General features: G+C 47.3%; 1 protein-coding gene across 1 annotated transcript; it reads right to left on the minus strand.

Annotated features, from left to right (window-relative positions):
* Positions 1–1,336: 1,336 nt before the first annotated feature.
* On the minus strand, positions 1,337–16,349 carry RUNDC1 (RUN domain containing 1). The gene is made up of 5 exons (XM_040434675.1): positions 15,940–16,349; positions 10,224–10,382; positions 9,877–10,075; positions 6,676–6,759; positions 1,337–4,219 (listed from the first exon to the last, which is right to left on the minus strand). Exons 1-5 carry the CDS (start codon positions 16,288–16,290, stop codon positions 3,354–3,356), a joined length of 1,659 nt encoding a protein of 552 aa, XP_040290609.1. The 5' UTR covers positions 16,291–16,349; the 3' UTR covers positions 1,337–3,353.
* Between the last annotated feature and the right edge of the window lie 9,048 nt (positions 16,350–25,397).

Genomic DNA, 25,397 nt, shown 5'->3' on the forward strand with positions numbered 1-25,397 from the left:
TCTTGGCGATCTGTTCACACGGTCCACAATCCTACAGCAATGTGAGATCTTAGGCAGATTGGAGTAATATGATGTGAAAGCAATAAAGTGCTTCATCCGGTGGCAACCACAACCTTCCCATTCATCCCATACAGATATTGTATGTGCAGGATCCCATAGAATATAATACATATGCCAAAAAGGGCAGTATATCTGATATATGGGAGGTTCCCATTGACAGGAGAACACTTTTCTCCACTTTGCATACGAAATAGTTTTAGGATTTTAATAAGAAAAACAAATGAACCCCTCTCTGCACGGCCATTGTGTGATCAGGGGTGACCACCATTTGGGTATTTGTAGCCATGTGAAATGACGTGGTCATACAGCAGACTGCCTCTTCATTCTACACACACTTGTGTAGATCAGGAATCATAAGAAGAAACCATCATCAGAATACAATAATCTTCTTAATAGACATTGTCTATGGAAACAAGGATACAAAGCTAGTAAAGGGGTATTTCCATCTTGTAATATGCCAAACCATTATGATCTGTGGGCATCCAACTTCGGGGACCCTCACTGGTCAAAGGTCTCTTTGGCATTTCCCTTGCAGTGACATACCTGGCCAGTTCATGGGGTTGTGCTGTAGTTGGGAATGTCCCCGTACCAGGGGGGAAAAAGTTAAGGCAATGTCCACACGTAGCAGAAATGCTGCAGATTTTCTGGGATTGAGAGCGGAAAATTCAGTTGCCGCAGATCGGATGACATCTGCATATAAACGGACATGTCATTTCCTCCTGCGGATTTTTACTGTGGACTTCACCATTTGCAATGCATTGAGTAAAATCCACATGTAAACCATGGAACAAAATCTTAAAGAGGATGTGCAAGAATTGTGGTGGTGGTGGTGGTGGGGGTTTGGGAAATCTCCCCACTTGGCCAGACCTGTAAAGGGAAGCTTACTTACCCGTTTCCCCGGCCTGCGATGCTCTGCTGGACTCCCTTGCTGGCCGTGGCGATGACCAGATCGCCTTGCGTCATGTGAGCATTGCAGGCCAAAGAAGTAGCGGTGAACCAGGTAAATAAGCTTCCTACTACAGGTCAGGACAAGTGAGTGTGTAAAGGGAAGGGGGCAGTTGCCAAACCCCCTCCCTATTCTTGCACAACCCCATTAAGCCTTTTTCTCCGTCACATGTGGACATACACTAAAAAAGGGGCAGTAGGGCATAAGTAGCACGGTAGCCCCCCCCCCCCCCCCATTCTGAGAGAGGAGGTACAAACAGTGACAGCCTCATTTTCTTTCTATGGTAGGACAAACTTGCATTGAACTGGAAAATAATTATTTGAGAACATGGAGTTATAAAAATATATATATATATTTTACAATGACCAGGTAGAAGCACCGGATACAGACCGCTTTACATCACAGACGTACAGCTGAATTCATGTAAAACACTCAGGATCACAGACAACCAACCATACAAATGTGCTTCAGGAGATACAAACAGAACGGACATGGTCACGCGCATCTGAAGTATTGAAGGGAATCCAACACCATGGTCATGGACTACTGCCTGCAGTAATACAGATAAAGGGACCGGACTGCCCTGCCAACATAATGGAGAGGACTCGTGTTTGTGTGCACAGCAGTCCTCCTAATCTACTTCATCATAGCTTTACACGCAGATGGTGGAGGAACGGGAAGAAATGGTGATCTGGACTCCAGCAGTCCTCCTAATCTACTTCATCATAGCTTTACAGGCCGACGGTGGAGGAACGGGAAGATATAGTGATCTAGACTCCTGTATTAATGCAGATAATAGTCCAAGATTGTGGTGAGAGAGTTCCTTTAACCTTCCTCCCTGGTTCTGTACAAGCTAGCGTTACAGTGAGTCCATCCCTATACCACACTAGGGTGTCCTAAAAAACTTTGGATATATAAATATAGATCTTTGGTGTTCAATTCCAGAAATCTTGAGTACATTAAAACTTGGATTTTTGAAGCCACTAGGACGAATAGAAATAAATACTTCTACTCCTATCATCTCTCCTTTAGGTCCAACCGCAACTTTTACCCTATAAAAAACAAAACAAAAAAAAACCTTGCAGCCATTTGTAAGAAAATCCAGCATGGGTAGAGCTTTGTATGCACAGTGGAGGTAATCCAGCAAGACTCATGTGCCCGACGGGCTTTCCCATGTGACTGTGGAGCCCTAGCCTTAGGCATCCCATATACATATATGTCAGTCAAAATTAACTATTTCGACCATTTCTAAATTATATGCAAGCAAAACGTTTGCAATGACTGACGGCAAACTGTAGTCTTCTGTAATGTCACCTGTCAGGGTGGGTTTCTTCGAGCCGTTTACTTTCCTGATTGCTAGTTTAGTCCGCCACAGTCATGCAAACAATCTGACGGACGTCCGATCAAACGTATTCCGGACAATACTTATCTAATGTGTACCGCCATATTGTGTCCAATTATTGGAGGTCCTGATGCAGTGAACCCATTAAATCACTAACACATTGGCAGTGGTGCTAGGAAAGCACAGGGGCACCTTGGTTTCAGCCACTGACTATGGAGGCAAAAGTGGCTTCATGATGGTCTGCTTCATCTAGTGGGGGTTATAGTAGTCATACTTCTACACTCCCTGGCAATAGGCCACCCAGTTTAGGTAGCAGATCAGCAGGGTCGCTAGCATGGTCAGTGGCATACAGGTACTGTTTTAGAGAGCCTGTATTCTTTAAATGGTAGTACCCATCAGCACAGCACAAGTCCATTCACAGTATAGGGTTAATAGCGCTATTCTCCATGGCCCCCACACTACAAAATAAGAAGCTCCTTCAATGTAATCGATACTTCTTCTTCAATACAATAGTGAAAATCCTACTTTGTGCCTCTCTTAGATAGAGCTTCACTTTATGGCGCCCATCTTCCTATAGATCACGGCGTAACAGAATCACGACCTCTATACACTTATGAAGCATACCCTCAGGTCTATAATGGCAGTCGTGTCACATGTAATTGCAGACCCCCAGTGATGGGAACAGGTTTTGCAGTAGTTACACATTATATACACACACACACACACACACACACACACACACACACTATATTTAAAATACATATAAACCTCATAAAATAAGTTACCACCTTTATAACCTACTAAAACAGGTCACTGGATCATGTCTAGAGTAATTGTGCTTGATATCCTGACGTTATGGCTCCTCAAAGCTTGAGGACCACATGGACCTCCCTTTTAACTGGCAGATACAGAAGAGAATAGGCTGAAAACAAAGCCCGATCCTCACAGACACCTGGAATGATTACAGAGAGATGTATGAACAGGAGCGCAATTCACTAGACGGCATCAAAAAGCATCTTTTATGTTCTTGAGCTGGCGCACAGCGAGGTCTACGGGCAGGTGGAACTTCAGGTTGCTGAGACGGCTGAGCATGTTTAGGGCACTTTCAAAGCCGCTGCTTGCCATGTAACTCCAAGGTTGGTAATGAGATTGGATCAGCACCCCTGACTTACAGATGAGGTTGAGCCATGACACAAGCCGCTGCTCATTCAACGCCATGCAGATCAGCGCCTTGAACTCAGAGTCTGCGCTACGCTTGAACGGGTCGTGTTCCGTTAAGACGGCATGGATAGCGGAGAGGAGGCTCTGCTTCGGGGTGACCTTGTGACTTCCTGAGACAGGTAGGGAGAAGGATTGTGACAGCTTACGTGCAGGAGAGTCGACGAATGCCTTTCCGTTCTTCTCATTGTAGTACTTAACAAAAAGTTCCCAAGGGTGCATAGATGGAGGCGAGGCAGTGAAGACTGGGATCAGGCAGGCGATGGGTGCTAGAACCAAACTCATGCCTTGAGACGTCGCATATAGACCGTGTGACATGAGGTCCCGGACAGCAATCGCCAGATCTTTCCTGACGGCCACGGTCAGCTCGTCTTTTCCTCCTAGTGCGATCTCCTGCATGGTGGCATAGCTGATGACGTGATCCTGAGGCTGCTGGCGCAGTGCCAGCTGCTTCACTTTCTCCACAGACGTTTCTAACTTCTTAATCAGTGGAGTGAAGTCTCTGTTGCTTTCATCCTGATTCCAGAAGTTTTGAGGAACAGGACCTGCACCACAGCCAAACTGACTGACTGCGAAGATCTGCAGGACGGCCAGAGCCCGGCGTAGTAGATGTAGTCCTGTCTCCCGGATCTGCTTCGCCTGCTCTGGATTCACTGTGGAAGACATAAGACATTTAGAAGGTTCACCACAGCATTTCTGCCATCTTCAGATGATACCTTTCACTATGTGTGTGATCCCTAAGGAAACAACTGGGAATGCTTTACTTTGACGCATCCGTTCTCACATTTGATGAAAAAATAATAATAAATTGTATAAAGGGTCCATTTACACGTCTGTAGTGTATTGCGGGTCCACAATACACCCGGCCGGCACCCCCATAGAAATGCCTATTCTTGTCCGCAATTTAGGACATGTTCTATTTTTTGCTGGAGCTGCGGACCGGAAGATCGGCGGCGCGCTCTGGAAATGCGGATGTGGACAGCACACTGTGTGCTGTCCGCATCCATTCTGTCCCCATAGAGAATAAAGGGGTCCGCACAATTGCGGAACAGATGCGGACCACAATTGCAGACGTGTGAATGGATCCGGGGAGTGAATCTGAATAAGGTAACCCCCCTTTGAATCTCCTCCATGTACAGATGCTTGTGATGGTCCCATGCTGTATTAGGACATAATCAGGGGCGTAACTAGAAATTATTAGGCCCCACAGCAAATTTATGAACGCAGTCTAGTCAAGATGGCTCTCGCAGGCAGGGCCATATAGCTGCTCCATCCGTTCTCATCCTGGGGCCCAAAGCAGCCACTTGCCCTATACCTACACCGCTGGACATGATGATCAGAGAGATCAGGCACTAGAGGGGAGAGCCAATGCTCAGCTTGGTTCCCCTCTGACATATTCAACCATGTCATGTATTACATAGTCATCCACTTATTTAAAGGGAACCTGTCAGGTGCCGAGGGTCTGTCACTGCTGTCAGTAGGATTGGCAGCAGTACTCACTCACCTGCCAAACCCCGCTGCCCAACAGGAAAGAAAACTGGAGGGCAGGGACAGTGAGCAGCATCGGACTTGGGTCACTCGCCGCACCGACACAAACTGCAGGGTTCAGCAGATCTGTACTCAGACCACTGAAATCAGCGGGTCTCACTACACTGCACAGGGCAGCTGACGGGTTCCCTTTAAATAGGTGCCATTTTCCCTGTAGGAGGCACTGCAGTTGAAGCGTGTGGTTGGGGGTGACTTCCCCCAGCAACTCCCATCTCTAGGACAAACCTCCAAAACCTCCTCCTTTTCAGAGCTACTGACTGGCTCCTGGTGATCATGTCAAGTAACCAAAAACTCTCACCCCTAACTCATTGGGCACATTAAAGGGGTTATTTAGGATAAGTTTAGTATAACTCTGTTGGGTATCATACTGATGCAGCCATTTCAGTAGGTGTGCCATAGCTAGAAGTTCTCTTTAAAAGAGCACCTGTCAGCAGGATCAACTATTTTATACCATACTATCTGGTAGGGTTGATCCTGAAGACCAAAAGAATTCCTTTCTTGTAAAATTGGCTGCACCGAGGGGCTAAGATCCTTCCCACAACATACTGAAGCCCTTATTTGCATAAAGAATAAGTGGGACATCTATTAAGACCGGCGAATTATATGCCGGTCTTAATCCCTCTGCGCTGCTGGCGGGTGAGCTAAAGTTATGTAGAGACGCAGGCCCTTGCTGCCGCCAGATGAGCAACATGCTTTAACTGGCGTAGTTTATAGGGGTTGGATAACCCCTTTAATGACCATCCCCCCCCGGCCCCCCAAATATATTATATTTACCTGCTGCCGGCACCGGATCCCTGCATGACCGCCACTGCATGTTTTGATTTGAGTGACGGGGGGAGCCTCCTTAGCGTTACCCGCGATGCTAGGGAGGCTCGTCCTAGTCGCAGCCTGCTATTGGCTGCTCCCCCATCGACAAATGTTTTGATCAGAGCGACGGGGAGATGCAACGGCAGCCATGCGGGGATCAGGAGCAACACGGGGGCCAGGGAGCAGGTAAGTATAATGTATACGAGGGGCCTGGGCATTGGGGAGGGGGGTTCATTACAGGGGTTGGCTATTTTCCACACCGTAAACTGGCATGGAAAATGATAAATGAGACAGGCTAGCCGCCCGTCCTCTTCCCTGCCTGCGAGAAAAGTGGAGTGAGCGGGGTAGTCACAAATTTTGTCTCAAAACACCTTTGCAACAAAATCTGCGACCTAATTACGCCAAAAACTGGAATAAACCAGATAATAAATGACAGCCTAAGTCTTTTTCTCGGGAACACCGCATTTCCACAGGCAGGTATCCCTTTTGTTTGCAGGATCAACCCTACCAGGTAGCACGTCTGGTTTAACAGGGTTAATTCTGCTGACAGGTGATCTTTAAAGGGGTTGTCCGGGATAAGAAAAACATGGCTCCTTTCTTTCAAAAGCAGCACCACTCCTGTCCACACACAGTGCCTGGTATTGCAGTTCACTCGCATTCACTTAAATGGGGGAGGAATAATCTCCCTAATCCTGGACAATCCCTTTAAATAGTAATAATAAAATATACGCAGTAAGTACAGCAGTATGCTCACCACCGGTCCGTGCATTTGGTCCAGAACCTGGGGTGTAGCCTGTCGCTCCGCCGACTGGATTCTCAGGTGGGCTGCCAATCTCATCTATATAAAACAAAATGAGGTCATATGATTTATACAAGAGCCGTTACCAGTCAGCAGAAAACCAGTAAGTGACAGGCGATCGCCAGGGCGAAACCCCTTTCCATCCCAGGTAACCCGCACTGAAAGGCAAGTTGTGAGAAGACAGGGAGGAGGGGGATGCAGCTGCAGTCTCTCTCCCTCAGTGCGTGGGTGACTACCTACTGACAGGAGGGAGGGTCAACTCCCAAAACAGACATGTAACCGGGAGAAGCGTGGAGAGAGGATATGTGCAGGCCAGACAGTCCCGGGCTCACTGGAGGCAGACCAGTCGCTCCTGTACTCCATTGTGGCTGAGATTTGTGGCCATTTTGCCCCGTTTCATGCCAAGTATCTTTCTGGAAGCCGAGATCACAGACACTGAACCGTCTGTAGAGGAAAAGAGACAGCTCTTTCTGTGCAATCTATAACCAAGGTCCTCGGAAATTAAAGGGGTTGTCTGGTTCAAACTGGCGCCTGTGAAATTAGGCCCCACAATGTCCCGCTACTAGTGTTTACCCGTTAATAACAGCAAGGGCCCCTCCCCCCGATCAGTTCATTATTCATCAGTTGCCCGGTTTCATATCTTTATCCGGCCTTGGATACGATCCCGAGTCACACTATACGCTATCAAAGCATCTTAAAAATAAATACGAGCAGCCCTGTGCCCGTACCTAACACCGTTCCACCCAGCAACCTACCAGACCAGGTAAATCATTAACCCCTACACTGCCCCGGTACGCTTCTCTCCTTAATCAGCCGAATCTCATCCCGACTCCTACACATACGCAAGTGTACACGTCTTTCAATGGGGAGAGGAAGCCAAAGCCAGACAACTCTGCCGGTAGCTTAGCTTCCAGGGGAACAAAGGATCGGGCATGATAACATTTAACATGGCCGATTCCTTCTGTCAGGGGAGGGTCAGCAGGTCCTCACACTCATCAGATAAGTAGCAGGTCTGACAGGTTCAGCTGGCTTTTCTCTTAGGGCTCATGCACACGACCGGGCCTGTGCTATGGACGGCAAATTGCGGTCAGCAATGCACGGGCATGGACAGAAACCTCTGTTCCGCACCTCCCGGATTGCGGACCTATTCAGGTGAATGGGTTTGCATCCATGATGCTGTGCAAAAGCGGCCGGGGCCCGTATTTCGGGCCACAATACGGGCCCAGCCAGATCACGGTCGTGTGCGTGAGCCCTTAGGTGTACAGGGACATTGAAACGTTTAAATGTAGGAGTTTTTATCTATGTAAATTAGTAGTACACCTGAAAATATGAGACTGTCAACGATAATATAGGGCAAAGTGGCATCCTCCTCATGTTGTAAGGGACAAAATCCACCCGGCAAAAAAATCAGCTCAGATTCCTGGCAGAATAGTGGAGGAAGGACAGAAATCAGTATAGCCCTGGCACTCCCGTCTAGCGGCGCAATAGCTTCTTATTTAGCGAGGAGGAGGGCGCACAGATAATAGTCCAGGCCACCGATTCTGCACCAAAACACATGGGTGTCTGGACTTCCTGAACTACACTGGCAAATAACAGTGGCAGATCAGTAAGTTGCTCTGCTTCTGTGAACAGCGCATTTTTGGCACGTGGAAAAAAAAAACAAAAAAACATTTTAGCCCTTCCCCATTGATTTCAATGGAGAACATAGCTAAAATCCACTTGGGGGAAGTTACCACCAACCACACCCTTCATGACCCCCCCCCACCATGTTCAAATTATGGCATTTTTTCAATTTAAAGGGGTTGTCCCACGAAAATATACTATTTTTTTCAAATCAGCACCTGGATCTGAATACTTTTGTAATTGCATGTAATTACAAATTTAGTGTAGCATCGTTGACTGAAATCTATCTATACAGCGCCAGCTGCTGTTTTCTCTGTCCCGCTCATTAGGGTGGAAGTACATGCTCAGTTCCATCCTTCAACTGCAGTAGAAAGGACACACCCCGAGTAAGGCTACTTTCACACTAGCGTTTAAGTTTTCCGGTATTGAGTTCCGTCATAGGGGCTCAATACCGGAAAAACGCTTTAGTTTTGTCCCCATTCATTGTCAAATAATGCATTCAGTTCCATTTAGTTGCGTTCCCAGACCGGAGAGCAAACTGCAACATGTTTTATTTTGCTTTCCGTCGTGTCAAACTGATCAAGACGGATCCATCATGACTCCCAATGCAAGTTAATGGGGACGGATCCGTTTTCTCTGCCACAATAGAAAATTGATCCGTCCCCTATTGACTTTCAATGGAGTTCATGACGGATCCGTCTTGGCTATGTTAAAGATAATACAACTGGATGCGTCCATAACGGATGCAGACGGTTGTATTATCAGTAACAGAAGCGTTTTTGCTGAGCCCTGCCGGATCCAGCAAAAACGCTAGCATGAAAGTAGCCTAAGCTGCCATCTTAAAATAAATCTATCAGAGCAATGAGTGCGGAGATCTCTGGATCCATGTGAGGTACAGGGCTGGTTCTATCTGAGACTGTCACGTACGATATGATATTGGATTTTCATTTTTCACACTACAACCTTTAAGTCAATGGGAAGCTGTTGGTGACATTTTGATAGCTGATATTACACGGAACACGTCCATTTTTCATGTCCGATTTTGTCACAGAAAGGTGGAAGATGCATCATATATTGTATGCGAGAGACTGTGGGGGTCATTTATTAAGACTCCGGTCTTAAGCCCCTGCACTGGCGGTGGATCCGCCGCAGCTATGTAGAGGCGCTGGTCTCGACATAACTTCAGCGTACCCATCACCAGTCTAAATGCAAGTCAAAATGATGACTGAGCGGGGAAAGTTGCAGATTGCAGAGCAAATAAGCTTTGTATTTCTGATTGTAAATGACCCCCGTATCCTGTCCTAGCGCAGTGTGGAGATTTCTGATTGGCTCAGAACACAGCAGAGCTGTGACATCACACTTATGGGGACAGCAGCTGGAATTTGCCATGTAACGTGGGCATTAAGGTGCAAACTACTGAGTACCACCGCCAGGTACTTGGCACAAGTCTGAAATCTCATATTGCAGCAAAGAACCAACGCTAAACTCTGCCGTTAAAACCCTGTCAACACCTCCTTTCCCCCCCAATCTGACCTTGAATGAATTGTATGAACATCTCGAGGTCTCGGATCTGGGTCTTCAGCTGGTCCACTAGCTGTTCCTTCACTCGCGCTGGATTGACAATCTGGGCGATGGCAGCGTCCACTCTCTGGCGCAATTCTTCCGGGGACAAACAGCCGATATCTTCATTTAAATTGACGTCTAGTTTCTTTATTAACTCATCGATGATCACCTGTGAGAGGAAGAGGATTTATTATATATAATTAATTAATTAATGACACCACCGACTATTTAGAGGGAACCGATCACAGAGATTTAGAGGGATGCTCCTTGTAACTGCTCTCCACTCTGGCCGTAGTACCAGATGAGGAGTCACTTACCCGTTGTCTCTCCATGACCATGGACTGGGGTAGAGAGTCATAGTTTCCCTCTTGATATGCAAATGTCTCCAGGTCATCCAGCTGGGTCTTGAGCTGGACGATCAGTTCTCGCTGCTTTTTCCTCTGCGCCTCAATACGTTCCCTCTTCTCCCACTCACTCTAGAGAACAAACAAGGAGCAGAAGGATTAATATACGACACGGCGCAAAATGACAAGACAAAACGGAGCCCGGCAAAAGCCAATTTAGAAGACATTCCGGCATGAAGATCACATAGCAGGTGCTTCAATAGGAAGAGTGGAATAAACTGTGGGGTCTTATCTTCCTTGACAACACAGGATTTGGCATGTTGAAACACAACATTCCCAATCCTTATTTCTCCTGACATCTTAACATTTTTATCCCTGGCCCTTTAGAAAGGTACATGATGTAAACTGCCTCCTTGTCAGGCACATAGGAACGAATCAAGAAACGGACTTCCTGTCCACACATAAGACGCTGTGTCAGTTGGAGGGTCACATGACACAGCTGAGGATCAGGAGGGAGGTTATAACTCACAAATACAGCCACTGGTAAGAGGATTACCTTCACTACAACTTACACCATGGACCTTTCTAACAGGTCAGAGAATAGAAATCTTTGTGGGAGCGATTCTTTAAGCTTTTAAAGGATCTCTCCAGGATTAGAAAAGGGTCTCAGATGTGTCTAATATTGCAGCTCTTAGCCCTTTCCAGCAGATGTCTTAGGTGCAGTTCCAGACATGGCCTGTGGTAGGGATGTCCCGATACCATTTTTTTAAAGACTGAGTACGAATACGTTTATTTAAGTACTCACCGATAGGGGTGGGTGATATATGCGATATGCACGATAAGAATCTGTGCAACGATACAGATTTTGTCCATATCGCTGGACCGCGATATGACCACGGAACGGTAGTGAAGCTTCTCACCGCTCCGTGACTCCGCCTCCCGACTCTGCACAAGTACTCGTGCAAATGTCCGGTATCGGTCCTAATACCGATACTGGTATCGGGACATCCCTAGCCTGTGACATCTTGGAGAAGGGGGATGTCTCTTTTCTACTTCATCCAAAAGACATCCCAATGTGTGCAAGGTATCTAATAGCATATTATAGCAGGATAATGTGCTAACTGGCTAGAGAACGCTTATAGTAACTTATGCCAAAATACCAGTATCATCCACCAGTTGGAACCAGACAGAAAAGTATTTCCAGTATAAAACACCACCATTGAGTGCACAACTCACACTGCCATGTGGGAACAGGGACTTCGGCTAGTTCCACATCTGCGGCTGTCTTCTCCGGCAGACTGTCCGGGCATAGAACAGCCTGCTGGCGTTCTCTGGGTTTTGGCATTTCTGCATACTGCCACCTGCCCGCCAGACCCTATTGACATTACTGAGGTCCAGTAGAGATCCATCCGCTACCTGAAAAATATGCTGGGAATAAGCAGGACACAAACCGCTGCATGAAACTGTTTCGGTCTGGCCGATCCCTGGCATTCTATTCCGGAACAGCCGCAGGGTGAAACCAGCCTCAGTCTCTTTCCATGTATTTATCCTATTTTTTCGTTTGTGTGCATGAGCCCTAACACTGATAAAATAATAGGGGGATCTGAAGGACTTGGGGTCCAACTCTGGAGTCGCTCTCTTTAGCGCAGTGGCTCTGTGGGGCTGCACCTGAATCACAGAAACATGGGGTGCAGACTAGGGAGAGGAAAAAAGGCCCATGGGACAACCCTTTTGATGCCTATCTCAAGAACGAGACCCTGTTATGAATGAACAGCACACCGCGCTTGCGCAGCTTTCTCCATTCACTGCTATGGGACTCTCGAAAATAGACAACGGGGCTATTTCACAAGTCCCATAACAGTGAACGTAGAGGTGGCTGCACGTTGGGCCACCTCTACATTCACTTCAGGGCGCCATACAAGTGGGTCCCTACAGGGCATATCCTATCGTTATGCTATAAATGTCCAGATGGGAATACTCCTTCCGTCTTATTGTTTAAAGGGTTTTGATATTGATGACCTATCCTCAGGATGGGTCATCAGTATCAAATTGGTAGGGGTCCAACACCCAGGACCCCCGCCGATTAGCTGCTCGAGGTGGCCATGGAGCTCCAGTGAGGTCCGCAGCCGTAGCAAGCACAGCGCATTACATTAGATAGTGTCTGTGATTGGTATTGTAGCTCAGCCCCATCCACTTACCGTTAAACGTGACGCCACATGGCCTAGGAAGAGGACGCAGCACCCGCCAGAGCACCACAGCCTGATCAGCACCCCCATCGATCTGATACTGATGACCGACTAGATCATCAGTAATCTTTAATGTTGCCTGCAGCAGATCAGCAGCATCTTCCCAATGTGTCTGGGTTATGGCGCATGCACTTGGATGGTCTATTGGCTGGACATGGCCGGTTACCCTGGCATTCTAATACGGGCCCAGGCACTAACGTTTGGTATGTACTACCGAAGGCACTTTGCATGTTTGAGAGATTTTTGTTCTTATGGAAGAAATAAAAGTGATGTTTTATACTGTGAATACTCTGCCTCCTAGTCGATTCATTGGGAGAGATGGACTTCTGCACTGGGGGGCACAGGCAGCCTCTGCTGTAGGGTGGGACAGTAACAAAGTATAAAAAACTGCATTTTATGTCTTTATTTGAACATTTTCTGTCAGATGGATCAGGAAGGAAGCAGAAGTGCATGCGTTGTCTGGTAGGAGGCTTCTATGTGACACCTGACACTTACCAGTTCCTGCACCGGGGAGCATAAAGAGAAAAGGAGAAGAAGAGCCGTCATTATGGCCATGAGCAGCAGTACAACTGGTTTTACATGGTGATAACAGAGCCGGGCGTGTTGTTTGTATAATGCCGTTACACATAGCATTGTACCGTCACATGGCTTCCCTACAGAGGACCCATGTCTGAGAACGTACCCTAGCGCAAAGGAAAACGGCAACATTCCCAGAGATCTCCCTAACCAATGTTTCTGTTCTCCTTTGTACCAGGATCAATTTTCAATTTTAATGTGGGGGGGAAATAAAGTAGAAGAGCCAAGGAAGCTGAGCTATAGGGAGCTGTTTGGTGTGGCCTTCTTCTGTCCCTGCCTGTAATATGGAGGGATAAGGGATGTCACCAGAAGGTGCTGTCCCAAACCCTTCTTTATATTCCCAACACCCCTCAGAGAAGGGATTCAGATCAGCATGGGGGGGGGGGGGGGGGTTTCATTCTGGAGATCACTGGATACCTCATCTAGACAGGGACCCCATTTTATATGACTCTGCGTGATCCCCCAAAAAACTTTTGAACACATAAGCGTGCAGAGACGTTGCTTTGTCAGTGAAGAACAACGAGTGATCACCGCATCCTCCACGCAGCAGGCGGACAGAGGAACAGGAGCCACCAAACAGCAACTTATAGCTCAGCTTCCTAAAGCTAGGCTATTGGGAGGGGGCGTGCAGTGGGGAATATTAGAGCTCGCTGCCATCCAACCCACAATTTTAGATTTTCAAGGGAATTCTGGTTCCCATCTACAATACAGTATCAATTAACACTCAGTAGTGGTAGGTCCTCCTGTCCAGTGATGGTAATTCAGGAAGCCCTGGAGAGTCCGGTAGCACTGCTGCAGGGGACTGTTAGAGTTGGATAACCCCCTTTCTTGCGGCAGCCAGTTACCAGAAAGGTTTTACACGGAAGGGAACATGAAATTCCAGCGTTAGGTGGAGCTTTTCTTGTTGAAGTGAAGATGAAAGTGCCACGAGAACGTCCTGGAGCTAAGACTTCAGGGACTGTGTCTGTCCACAGAGGGACCGCACCCGTATAGACCTCCCCTTGTAAGCAATCGCCATACATACTACACGAGAGATTGTCAAATGACGCGTTAAAGCAGGAAGACATCATAGAAGGTCCATCTGGGACCCCCTCTATAATCCAAGTCTGGTGTCCTATATGCCTTCAATTGCCGTTAGCCAAAAACTCATTCAGCTAACAGCTCTCCCCCCCCCCCCCCCACACCTTCACGCCGAGTTCTGCCAAGCATGTATGTGCTTTTGGTCGGGAGAATGGGGAGAAGAAAGTGGCTATTAGACATGTCTGATGGCAGCTTTTGTCCCTGGAGAGGAACATACCTGTACTAGAATTCAATGGGCCTGATCCTCCCCCCCATCTGATAGGGGGGAGTCGGTAGCTCCCCATACACATTAGGTTGTCGGTAGGTTCAACTGATGAGTATCGGGGACAAGTATTCATTGGTCTTTGGTGGGATTGGTAGACTGCCTAATACATAGAAGTCTCCCAAATCTCCCCCCTCAGCAATGTTGAGGTAAAAAAAAAAAAAAAGTTAAAGGATTGGGCATGCTGGATTTCAACTTGTCCGATTCTTTGTTTTCATGGGAGATCAGCAGCCGGCAGAGTAGTCTGGCTGTACGGCCACCTGACGGCTACGTTCCCATGGCTAAAATATGTGCGAGAAAAATGAGCTGCCCCCAAGAACAGCATGTTTATGCCGGTGGAAATACCGCAACCTACCTTAGCCCTTCCCCATTGATTTTGATGGAGAACATAGCTGGAATACGCAGTGCCGATTACCTCCTCCTCTAGGTGGAGGATGAGGTCATTAGTGCATACGCAAGCAGAAAGTGGTATAGGGCACCGGCGCAAAAGTAAAGGGCCAGATGAGATGCTAGATCCTGTCGGGTGCTCCAAGTAGAAAGCGCCCGCCCCTTGTTGCCCCGAAGACCTAAATGACTTAATAAAAAGTGAAATCACTGAGAAACAAAAAGGATCTGCATAATTGAGGTATCGTTTTAGTCAACCCTACCAGACATTACACCTGGTTTAATAGGGTTGATCCTGCTGACAGATCCTTTAGAAGGCCATGCCAACATCAGTTACAATGGTGCACAACTACCGACAATTAGTGAAGAATACACAGATCATCACTGAAAAGAGCGGATCCCACTATGGAAGACTCTTCATGGTTACCCTACGTGTGAGACCCAAGTGGGACGGGCACGAGTCCGACATTTATGGCATAGCCTGGCTCAGGGATCAGCAGCCTCCGGCACTCCTGCTGCTCAGAAACTACAACTCCCAGAATGCTCCATTCACTTCTGTGGGAGTTAAAAGAACAGGCAAGCATGTTTGCCTGCTGGGAGTTGTAGTATCACAGCTGCCAGTGTGCTGAAGGTTGCTGATCCCTATCCTAGCGATACGCCATAACTGTCCCAGACGGGAATATACCCCTTTAAGGTTGTTTCATGAAGACAACCCCTATTTGACGTGTCGCGTGCTCAGCACATCAGCTTCTCGGAGGCTGCAGGCGGTACATGGCGGCCATTCATGTCCCAATAGGTACGATAGACGCCGCCTTCATAATTGGACCGAGATGGTCCAACGCAAGGCTGCACAGATCTACACTGATGAGGGTTGTAGTGACAAGATGGCCTTGTGGTGCTCTGAAGGAGGAGTTACATCATGGCACCAATGTGATAAGACAAGCCCTCTAAATGCACCTGTAATGTCAGGAGGGGCCATACCCTGCACCCTCAGCAGGTGCGCTGATCACATGACCGGTTTCCTATAGTCATAATAGAGGAAAAGGGATCCCAATTATCATGAGGCTCAAATCCCCAAAAACATCAGTTCTGACCAATCTCGCCGATCAGATCGTTCCGATATCTCTCCAATGGCACTCACCGACTCGTCCAGCCCCGGCTGCCCGTGCGCCCCCCGGGCTCCCTGCACGTACGGGCAGCCCTTGAAGGCGAAGTCCTCCAGCTCCGCCAGCAGCCGCTCCTTCTCCGTCCCCTCCGCCCGCACGATCTGCTTGAGACGGAACTGCACCTGGGCGAAGTGCGAGGTGAGGGCGAGCAGGGACGAGTTCAGCAGGTCCTGCTCCTCCTCCAGCCGCCGCAGCTTGTCCGACATCTCCCCGCCCTCCGACTTCAGGCCGGGCCCGTCCGCTTCCTCCGCCACGGCCCCGACCGGAGCCCAGCGCTCCCTGCTGAACGGCTCCCCGTCGGACATTGAGAGCTCGTCGGCGGACATGGCTCGGTGTCTGGTCCAGGCTGGAGCTAGGCCGCCATATTAGAAGCCTGGCTGCTGACGTCAGCTCTAGAACGCTGACAGCTGCCCGTTGCTATGGAGAAGTGACGCGTAGCCACTTCCTTGTTCCTGACTTTTAAAGGGGCCGCGCTGGTTGTCATGAAGTCAGAGCCCCTTGGTGTTAGGCCTCCTGCACACGATATGTGTTTTGCGGTATGCAAAAAATACGGATGACATCCGAGTGCATTCCATATTTTGCGGAACGGAACAGCTGGCCCCCAATAGAACAGTCCTATCCTTGTCTGTTATGCTATTTTTTTGCAGAACTGGAAATACAGAAACGGAATGCACACGGACTACTTTCCGTTTTTTGGCAGACCCATTGAAATTAATGGTTCCGTATACGGTCTGCAAAAAAAAAAAACGGAACAGACACGGAAAGAAAATACGTTTGTGTGCAAAAGGCCTTAGGCCTAGTTCACACTTCAGGTCAGTTATTTCCATCAGTTAGGCCTCATGCACACGACCGTTCAGTTTTTTTGCGGTCCGCAAACCGCGGATCTGAAAAAAACGGAAGCCGTCAGTGTGCCTTAACAGGCAGCCCATTGTAGACATGCCAATTCTTGTCCGCAAAACGGACAAGAATAGGACAGGTTATATTTTTTTTGCGGGGCTACGTAACGGTGCAACGGATGCGGACAGCACACGGAGTGCTGTCCGCATCTTTTGCGGCCCCATTGAAGTTAATGGATCGGCACCCGAGCTGTAAAAACTGCGACTCGGATACAAACCAGAACTACGGTCGTGTGCATGAGGCCTTATTGTGAGCCAAAACCAGGTGCGGTTCAAAAAGACAGAACAAGTGCAAATCTCTCCCTTAGGGCACATGCACACGACCGTATGTGTTTTGCAGTTCGCAAATTGCAGATACGCAAAAAAAAACTGACGTCCGTATGGCATCCTTTATTTTTGCGGCTCCATTGTAACAATGCCTATCCTTGTCAAGAATACGACATGTTATTTTTTATGCAGGGCTATGGAACGGACATATGGATGCGGACAGCACACGGTGTGCTGTCCTCATTTTTTGTGGACCCATTGAAATGAATGGGTCCGCATCCTATCTGCAAAAAAACTGAACGGACACGGAAACAAAATACGTTCGTGTGCATGATGCCTTAGGGAACTTTCACACTTGCGTTAAAGTTTTCCGGTATTGAGTTCCATCCTCGGGGCTCAATACCGGAAAAAAATGATCAGTTTTATCCTAATGCATTCTGAATGGAGAGCGTTCCGTTCAGGATGTCTTCAGTCCTTTTACGGTATTTGGACGGAGAAAAAAACGCAGCATGCCGCAGTATTTTCTCCGGCCAAAATTCCAGAACACTTGCCGGATCCGGCATTAATTTCCATTGAAATGTATTAATGCCGGATCTGGTACCAAGTGTTCAGGAAATGGCCGCATTGACGGTTCCGGTTTTCCGGTCTGCACATGCGTAGACCTTTAAAAATGTGAAAAAAATAAATACCGGATCTGGTTTTCCGGGTGACACCAGAGAGACGGATCCGGTATTTCAATGCATTTGTCAGATTTCCGGATACGATAGGCAGTTCCGGATTCTTCTAACACTAGTGTGAAAGTGCCCTTATATCTTATCTCTGAAGAGGCTTCACTATTGGTTTTGGCTCACAATAACTGATGGATATAACTGATGTGTGAAATCTGTACATGTATGTAATAGTTAACGTGTCCAGGAGAGTCCATTTTAGTTTAGGCTTTCACATCTGCGTTTTTACTTCAGGTTTTGAGATCGGCAGAGGATCTCAAAACCTGAATCCGTTAATACATCCTGATGGCTCTATTTTGGCCAGATCCGGTTGTATTTTTAAATCAAAACTGAAAAAACCTGATCAGGCATGAAAATAATTGTGGCTCCTGATCCGTTTTTTTTTTTCGTTACAGAAAAAAACCCGGATCAGGCACCATTGACTAAGGGTACTTTCAGACTAGCGTTAAAGTTTTCCGGTATTGAGTTCCACCCTAGGGGCTCAATACAGGAAAAAAAAAAAATGCTTCAGTTTTGTCCTAATGCATTCTGAATGAAAAGCAATCCGATCAGGATGCATCAGGATGTCTTCCGTTCTGTCTCTTTTGCGATATTTGGCCGGAGAAAATACAGCAGCATGCTGCAGTATTTTCTCCGGCTAAAATTCCGGAACACTTCCATTGAAATGTATTAATGGCGGATCCAGTACCAAGTGTTCAGGAAATTGTCGCATTGACTGATCCGGTTTTCCAGTCTGCTCATGTGCAGACCTTTAAAAATGTGAAATAAATAAATACCGGATCCGTTTTTCCCGATCACACTGGAGAGACAGATCTGGTATTTCAATGCATTTATCAGACGGATCAGGAAATAAATGATCTCCCTTTGCATACGGTTTTCTGGAACTGCCCGCTGGATTCTTCTAACGCTAGTGTGAAAGTACCCTTAGGTTACTTTCACACTGGCGTTTTTGCTGGATCCGGCAGGGTTCAGCAAAAACGCTTCCATTACTGATAATACAACCAGCTGCATCCGTTATGAACGTATCCAGTTGTATTATCTTTAACACTGCCAAGACGGAACCCCATTGACTTGCATTGTGGGTCATGATGGATCTGTCCCCATTGACTTGCATTGTGGGTCATGATGGTGTCACGAGGGTATCAAGAGCCACGTCTGACTCCGTTATACCCGGGGTCAGGAAGTCGCAGCGGGTGGCTGCGCGCTCTATATCTAAAGATCACGTTGTTTCTTAGTGATTGTTTTCTGTGTTTGCCTTGCTATCCTTTTTGTCTCTCTCAGGGATCCGTAGCTTCTCCTCCTCAGCTGTTTCGTGTCTGCCACTCCCTACCTCCTTATATTCTCCCCTCACACTTTTCTAGTTGCCAGTTATAGAGCTTCCTGCCTGGACATCTATACTGACCCACTGGAGTGGTTAATCCTGGTTGTTGTTCCTGTGTGCTACCCTCCGGATCCCTGTTGTCGCCCACCTGGGAATATATGTTGAGTCTGTGTTGTCTGTCCTCCCCTTGGTGTTTTCCCTTAGAGTTAGTGGTGCGGACTAGTGTTCCCATCGCCCTGTTCACTACCTAGGGCTCAGCTCAGGGAAAGCCAGGGCTTTAGGCACGTGATCGGCAAACGGGTGAGGAACCCGTCTAGGGACGTCAGGGCAGCCAGGTGCCAGCCGCCAGGTGAGTCAGGGGTCACCATCTTCCCTCTCACTTGGGCAGGGCCTTCCTCGTTCCCTCCCTCTGTGTCACGTATGTGATAGCCACGCCGACCGTGATAGATGGATCTGTCCCCATGGACTTGCATTGTGGGTCATGATGGATCCGTCTTGCTCCGCATCCCATGACGGAAAGAAAACCACAGCATGCTCTCCTGTATGGGAACACAACCAAACGGAACGGAATGCATTTTGGAGCATTCCGTTCTGTTTACCGTATTTTTCGCCCCATAAGACGCACTTTTTCCTCCCCAAAAATGGGAGGAAAATGCCCCTGCGTCTTATGGGGCGAATGCTGACAGTTTAACATCGCTAGATGCGATGTACGGAGCGGGGGCCGGGGGAGGGACTGGGAGGAGGAGCTGGGGGCCGGCAATAGGGGCGGTGCGGTCACTGTACTATAGCCCCGCCCCGGTATTCTAATATAAAATGTATTATTGAATTAAAAGTTATTAAACATGCCCCCTCACTCCTAATAGTACCGTATATCCTAATTGCTTCTGTATAATGCCAGCAGGCAGGCCGGGCGGGCGGCAGCATAACTCCCTGATGTCACGTGCCTGCACCGCCTCCTTTATGAATGAAGCAGGCGGCGCAGGCAGGTGACGTCAGTGAGTGACACGCCGGCCAACGGGCCCGCCTGCCCGCATTATACAGAAGCAATTAGGATATACGGTACTATTAGGAGTGAGGGGGCATGTTTAATAACTTTTAATTCAATAATAGATTTTATATTTGTATACTGGGGGGGGCGGCGGCCATCCACAGATCCCCCCCCCCCTGTAACAGTGCCAGCCACAGATTCCCCCCCCCCCGTAACAGTGTCCGTCATCCACAGATCCCCCCATAAGTGTCCGTCATCCACAGATCCCCCCATAAGTGTCCGTCATCCACAGATCCCCCCATAAGTGTCCGTCATCCACAGATCCCCCCATAAGTGTCCGTCATCCACAGATCCCCCCATAAGTGTCCGTCATCCACAGATCCCCCCATAAGTGTCCGTCATCCACAGATCCCCCCATAAGTGTCCGTCATCCACAGATCCCCCCATAAGTGTCCGTCATCCACAGATCCCCCCATAAGTGTCCGTCATCCACAGATCCCCCCCATAAGTGTCCGTCATCCACAGATGCAGATTTGCTACCCGGATGTTTGTGGGGTTTACCATGCGGATCCACACCAAAATCTGCATGTGTTACTTCCAGATTTTGTCTGGGATTTTTTTGGCGGGGCAGAATTTACAGCCACATGCTGCAGGTCAGTTGTGGGTTTTCCTACATTGTGACTGCATCGACATGGATGAGATTTTATCCATCTTATCCACATGCCGCAGAAAATTCCCACAACAAAATCTGCACAGGACTTGTGGTGCAGATTTGAGATCCCATATTTTCAATTTATGTTTCTTACTTTTTGCCATGAATTTCACCCTTTTAATTCTGACAAATATACTTCACATTTTTCTGCTGCTGAAATCCACAGCGAACCTGCCGTGTATGGCCCAGAGAGCCCCGATCATTATTTACCCTGTCATCTGTGCTGAGCACCAAAGGGTCAGGTAGTACATGTAGTCAGGAATCAGGTAGAGGTCAGGGCTGGCAGAGTTCATGCAAATCCATGAAACAATCCAAATGTGAGGGCAGGTGGTACAGGATCAGTACAGTGAACAAGCACAGGTCAGGAACCAGACAGACAAATGAGTAATAACTCTTTTACAGGCTAGCTAGGTACTGAGAAACCTAGCTAGATCTGTAGAGACCACCAGAGATCAATTCCATAGGCAAGGAAGTTCGTCAGCAGAAGAGCTATATGGGAACAGCTGATTAGTCATGCAGCAGCTCACAATACATACAAGGCCTAATTCACACGTAGGAAGTCGGCACCTGGACAGCAGCAGCCGCCATGAACTGCCCTTGTAACACTCAATATCAGATCGATTGGGGTCCAACTCCCGGCACCCCGGTCAACCAGCTGTTTGAAAGGGATGCAGCACTCAAAAGAGCATGTGGCCTTCTCACAACATACCAAGCACAGCGCTGTACATTGTATTGCAGCCCAGGCCAGTTCACATGCACATAGACTATGTGACCGATGTACATGATGTCACTGGCCTAGGAGGAGGCTGCAGCACTCAATGGAGTGCCGAAACCTCCTCAAACAGCTGATCAGTGGGGATACACAGGGGCGGACCCCCACCGATCAGTTATTGATGACCCATCATCAGGACAGGTCGTCAATATTGTATTTTCAGAAAACTCCATAAAAGGGGTTCTGCAGCTTTTTCTTACCGATGACCTTTCCTCTGGATAGATCAGCTGGCGGGGGTCAGCTGTTTGTCTATAGGTGTTACATGGACTTCCAACAAATTCTATTTACTAGCGTCCTCTAAGACTGGCCAGGAGCATGGTGGTCGCCTTGTCAGACCTCACATTCCTGTTTGGCAAGAATAACTGTAGGTATGAAATTGTTGTCTGCTTCTTAGTACATAGGTCTGAAGTATTTAATGTATTCCCTGTAAATCCAGTTTCACAGCGTGTTCAGTCTTGGGAACGTTCCACGTGACTGCTGCATGTCCCGGACTAAGCACACTACTCCTAGTCCTTTCACCTGAAGTTCCTGCCTGACCATGGATCTACTGTACTGACAGAATTATGTGAGTACAGTACAGCTGACCTGTGATCAGGCAGGAACTCACGTCATTATGAGGAGCAATGTTCCATCTGGGAAATGCAGCCATCACATAGATGGTGTTTCCTGAACCCAATATGCATGAGTAAAACTGTCCCAAATGTGTGTGTAGATCTGATTGCTTATTGCATTTTTCAGAGCGGGCGTACCATACCGAACCCTAAGGGCTGTTTCACACGAGCGTATGCCGTGCGTGACATCCGCTCCGTGAATGACAGCCAAGACCCGATGCGGACAGCAGAGACACGGAGCATTAACATGACTGATAATGCTCCGTGCCTCTCTGTGATCTCTTTACTACGAAATCACGGTGACAACTTTATCTCCCTTTAGAAACAAATGGGCGGCACTGTGCTTCAGTCGCGGTCCAGGTGCACGGTCAAAAGGTTGATACCTCAGATACTTGCAATAGAAAGACCAGCACTCCGTGATTCCAATAATGAAGAAAAGGCTTTCTTTATTCGTCACCCATATGTGACGCGCGTTTCGACACCAGTCTGTGTCTTTGTCAAAGTACAGGTGATAACAGCTCAATTTTACATACAAATGGCACCATTTAAATACAATTCAAATAACCCGCCTCCTAGTCACGTAAGTGATCACATGGTCGGGGGCGGACTGAACCGCCCCCAGCCATGTGACCAGTCACGTGGCTAAAGCGTCATATTGCTACGCAACCGGTCCAAACCAAACTGAATCTAACTATGAGTGAGGTACGGTAAGACATGTATCTGAATCCATATACTATTATATATCAGAGCAATCCAAGATCCTTTATACATCAGATTTAAACATTTTATATTGTACCGATACACTGAAATTAAACCGTCTCCTCATCATATAGAAGATCATGTGATCACGGAAAAAAATCCCGGTCACATGGTTTGTCACATGACGTCATATTATTACGTAACTGATCCAAACCATATTGGATCTTACAGAAAATAGATTGCGATGCAATATTAAAGATCCATGCTATGTTCAAACTATATTCAGGGATCTGAGATATCAGTGATTAGTTACGGAACAAAAGTATACATAAATACAAAGTAACAATTCATAATCATACGTTCCACACATTGAATCAAATGAAACTACTCAGTGAGTATTCCTTATTGAGGCCTTTGGGGGCAAGCGTCTCAAGTCGATGGATCCAATATGCTTCACGCTGGTGGAGCATCTGGATCCGATTTCCTCCACGTCGAGGTAAGGTCACTTCTTCTAAAATTTGAAAACGCAATTGTGAGATGCGGTGATTTTTTTCTTTAAAGTGCTGGGGAATAGGTAACAAAGTGTTTTCTTTCCTAATTGTAGACTTATGCTTCCCTACCCGGTCCTTCATACGCATTGTTGTCTCTCCAACATAGCACAACCCACAAGGACATTTAAGTAAATAAATCACAAAACTACTGTCACATGTGAAATGACCCCGAATGGGGATTTGTTGTCCTGTCTGTGGGTGTGCTATGTTGGAGCCTTTGATGACATTAGAACAATGAACACAGTTAAGACAGGGAAAGGTTCCCTTCCTAACTGTAGAGAGAGTGAGCTGTCGCTGGAGCATCCTGTCACTTCCTACGTCCGCCCGGACAATCATGTCCCTAATATTTTTATTACGCTTATAGCACACCATGGGGCAATCCCTAAATTCCTGGATTGTGGGATATGACTTTTGTAAAATATTCCAGTGTTTGTAGATGACAGCTTTGACCCGGTCCATCCAGGGATGATATTTTACAATCAGTGGTATTCTCTGTCCTTTATCTTTCTTTTCTAATGACTCTATGGGATTTTCTATCTTATCTCGCTGTTCATGTAGTAAATGAGGGGGATAGCCTCTATCTACAAACTTCTGAGTCATTTCCCGTAACCTAGGATCACGTGTGTCCTGATCCATGACAATATTCGCCACTCTTCTATATTGCGAGTATGGCAAGGATTTTTTTACGGTTGATGGGTGATTACTATGGAATGACAAGAGGCTATTTCTGTCAGTTTTCTTGACATATAAGTCAGTGGTGATCCTGTTGTCAATTCCCCTAATCACCCATGTGTCGAGGAAGGAGACACGTTGTGAATCCTGGTGCAGGGTAAATTTCAGCTCAGGTCTTACATTGTTGATATAGTCCACAAAGGACATAAGGGTCTCAATGCTGCACCGCCATACGCAAAAAACATCATCTATGAAACGTTTCCAAAATATACAATGATTCCGATATAGCTCACTTGGGTAGATATACTCTCTCTCAAAATGTGCCATATAGCAGTTTGCGTATGGCGGTGCAGCATTGGACCCCATCGCGGTCCCACACCGCTGCTGGAAAAAAGTGTCCTGAAATAGAAAATAGTTGCGACGCAAAACAATAGAAAGTAAGGACAGAAATTTTTTTTTTTTCTTGCACCGTGTACATGCTGTCATCTAGTAATGCCTGGACAGATTCCAGACCTTTTTCATGAGTTATGCTAGTGTATAAGCTGCAGACGTCTAGAGTGACCAGGATGCAATCATGCGACAGCTCAATCTCTCGTATTGTCTCCAGAAAGTGTTGTGGGTCCCTAAGGTAGGAAGGGGCCTTTTTGGTGAGAGGAGTCAACACTTTGTCAAGAAATATTGCAGGGGGAGATAGGACTAAGTCCGTAGCTGCAACAATAGGGCGACCCGGAGGCTGGTCCAGGGATTTATGCACTTTCGGGAGTGTATAAAATACGGGTGTCACAGGATGTTGGTTGATTAAAAATTCCGCTAATTTTTTGTCAATGACATGTTGTGCTAGGTTTTCATCAACCAAAGTCTGTAACTCCCGTTTTATTGTCCAGACCGGATCCCCCTGCAATATTTCATAGACATTGTGGTCAGATAATTGTCCAAGAATCTCCTTGACATAGTAATCCTTGTCTAGTATGACAAGGGCTCCGCCTTTGTCCGCAGGCTTAAAGACCAGGGAGTCATCATCAGTCAGATGATTGACTACCTGTCTTTCCTCTACGGACAAATTATGGTGGATATAATAATCACCTTTTTTAAATTTCGCAAGTAGTAAGGCAATATCACGTTGTACAAGTTGTATGTAGGTTTCACTAGGGTGATACATCTTCGGAGGCATATAGTGGCTCTTAAGCCTTAAACCAAACTGCTGCAGAGAGGCACG

This window comes from Bufo bufo, chromosome 6, assembly GCF_905171765.1.
Source record: "Bufo bufo chromosome 6, aBufBuf1.1, whole genome shotgun sequence".
NCBI lineage: Eukaryota > Metazoa > Chordata > Amphibia > Anura > Bufonidae > Bufo > Bufo bufo.

What these genes read in the sequence shown, in the direction of transcription:
- RUNDC1 (XM_040434675.1), bottom strand. Translation starts at nt 16,290, where the DNA reads ATGTCCGCCGACGAGCTCTCAATGTCCGACGGGGAGCCGTTCAGCAGG. An exon ending in TGGTCATGGAGAGACAACGG is followed by an intron (nt 10,076 to 10,223) that starts GTAAGTGACTCC and finishes TTCCTCTCACAG; the next exon opens with GTGATCATCGATGAGTTAAT. An exon ending in GTTCATACAATTCATTCAAG is followed by an intron (nt 6,760 to 9,876) that starts GTCAGATTGGGG and finishes TGTTTTATATAG; the next exon opens with ATGAGATTGGCAGCCCACCT.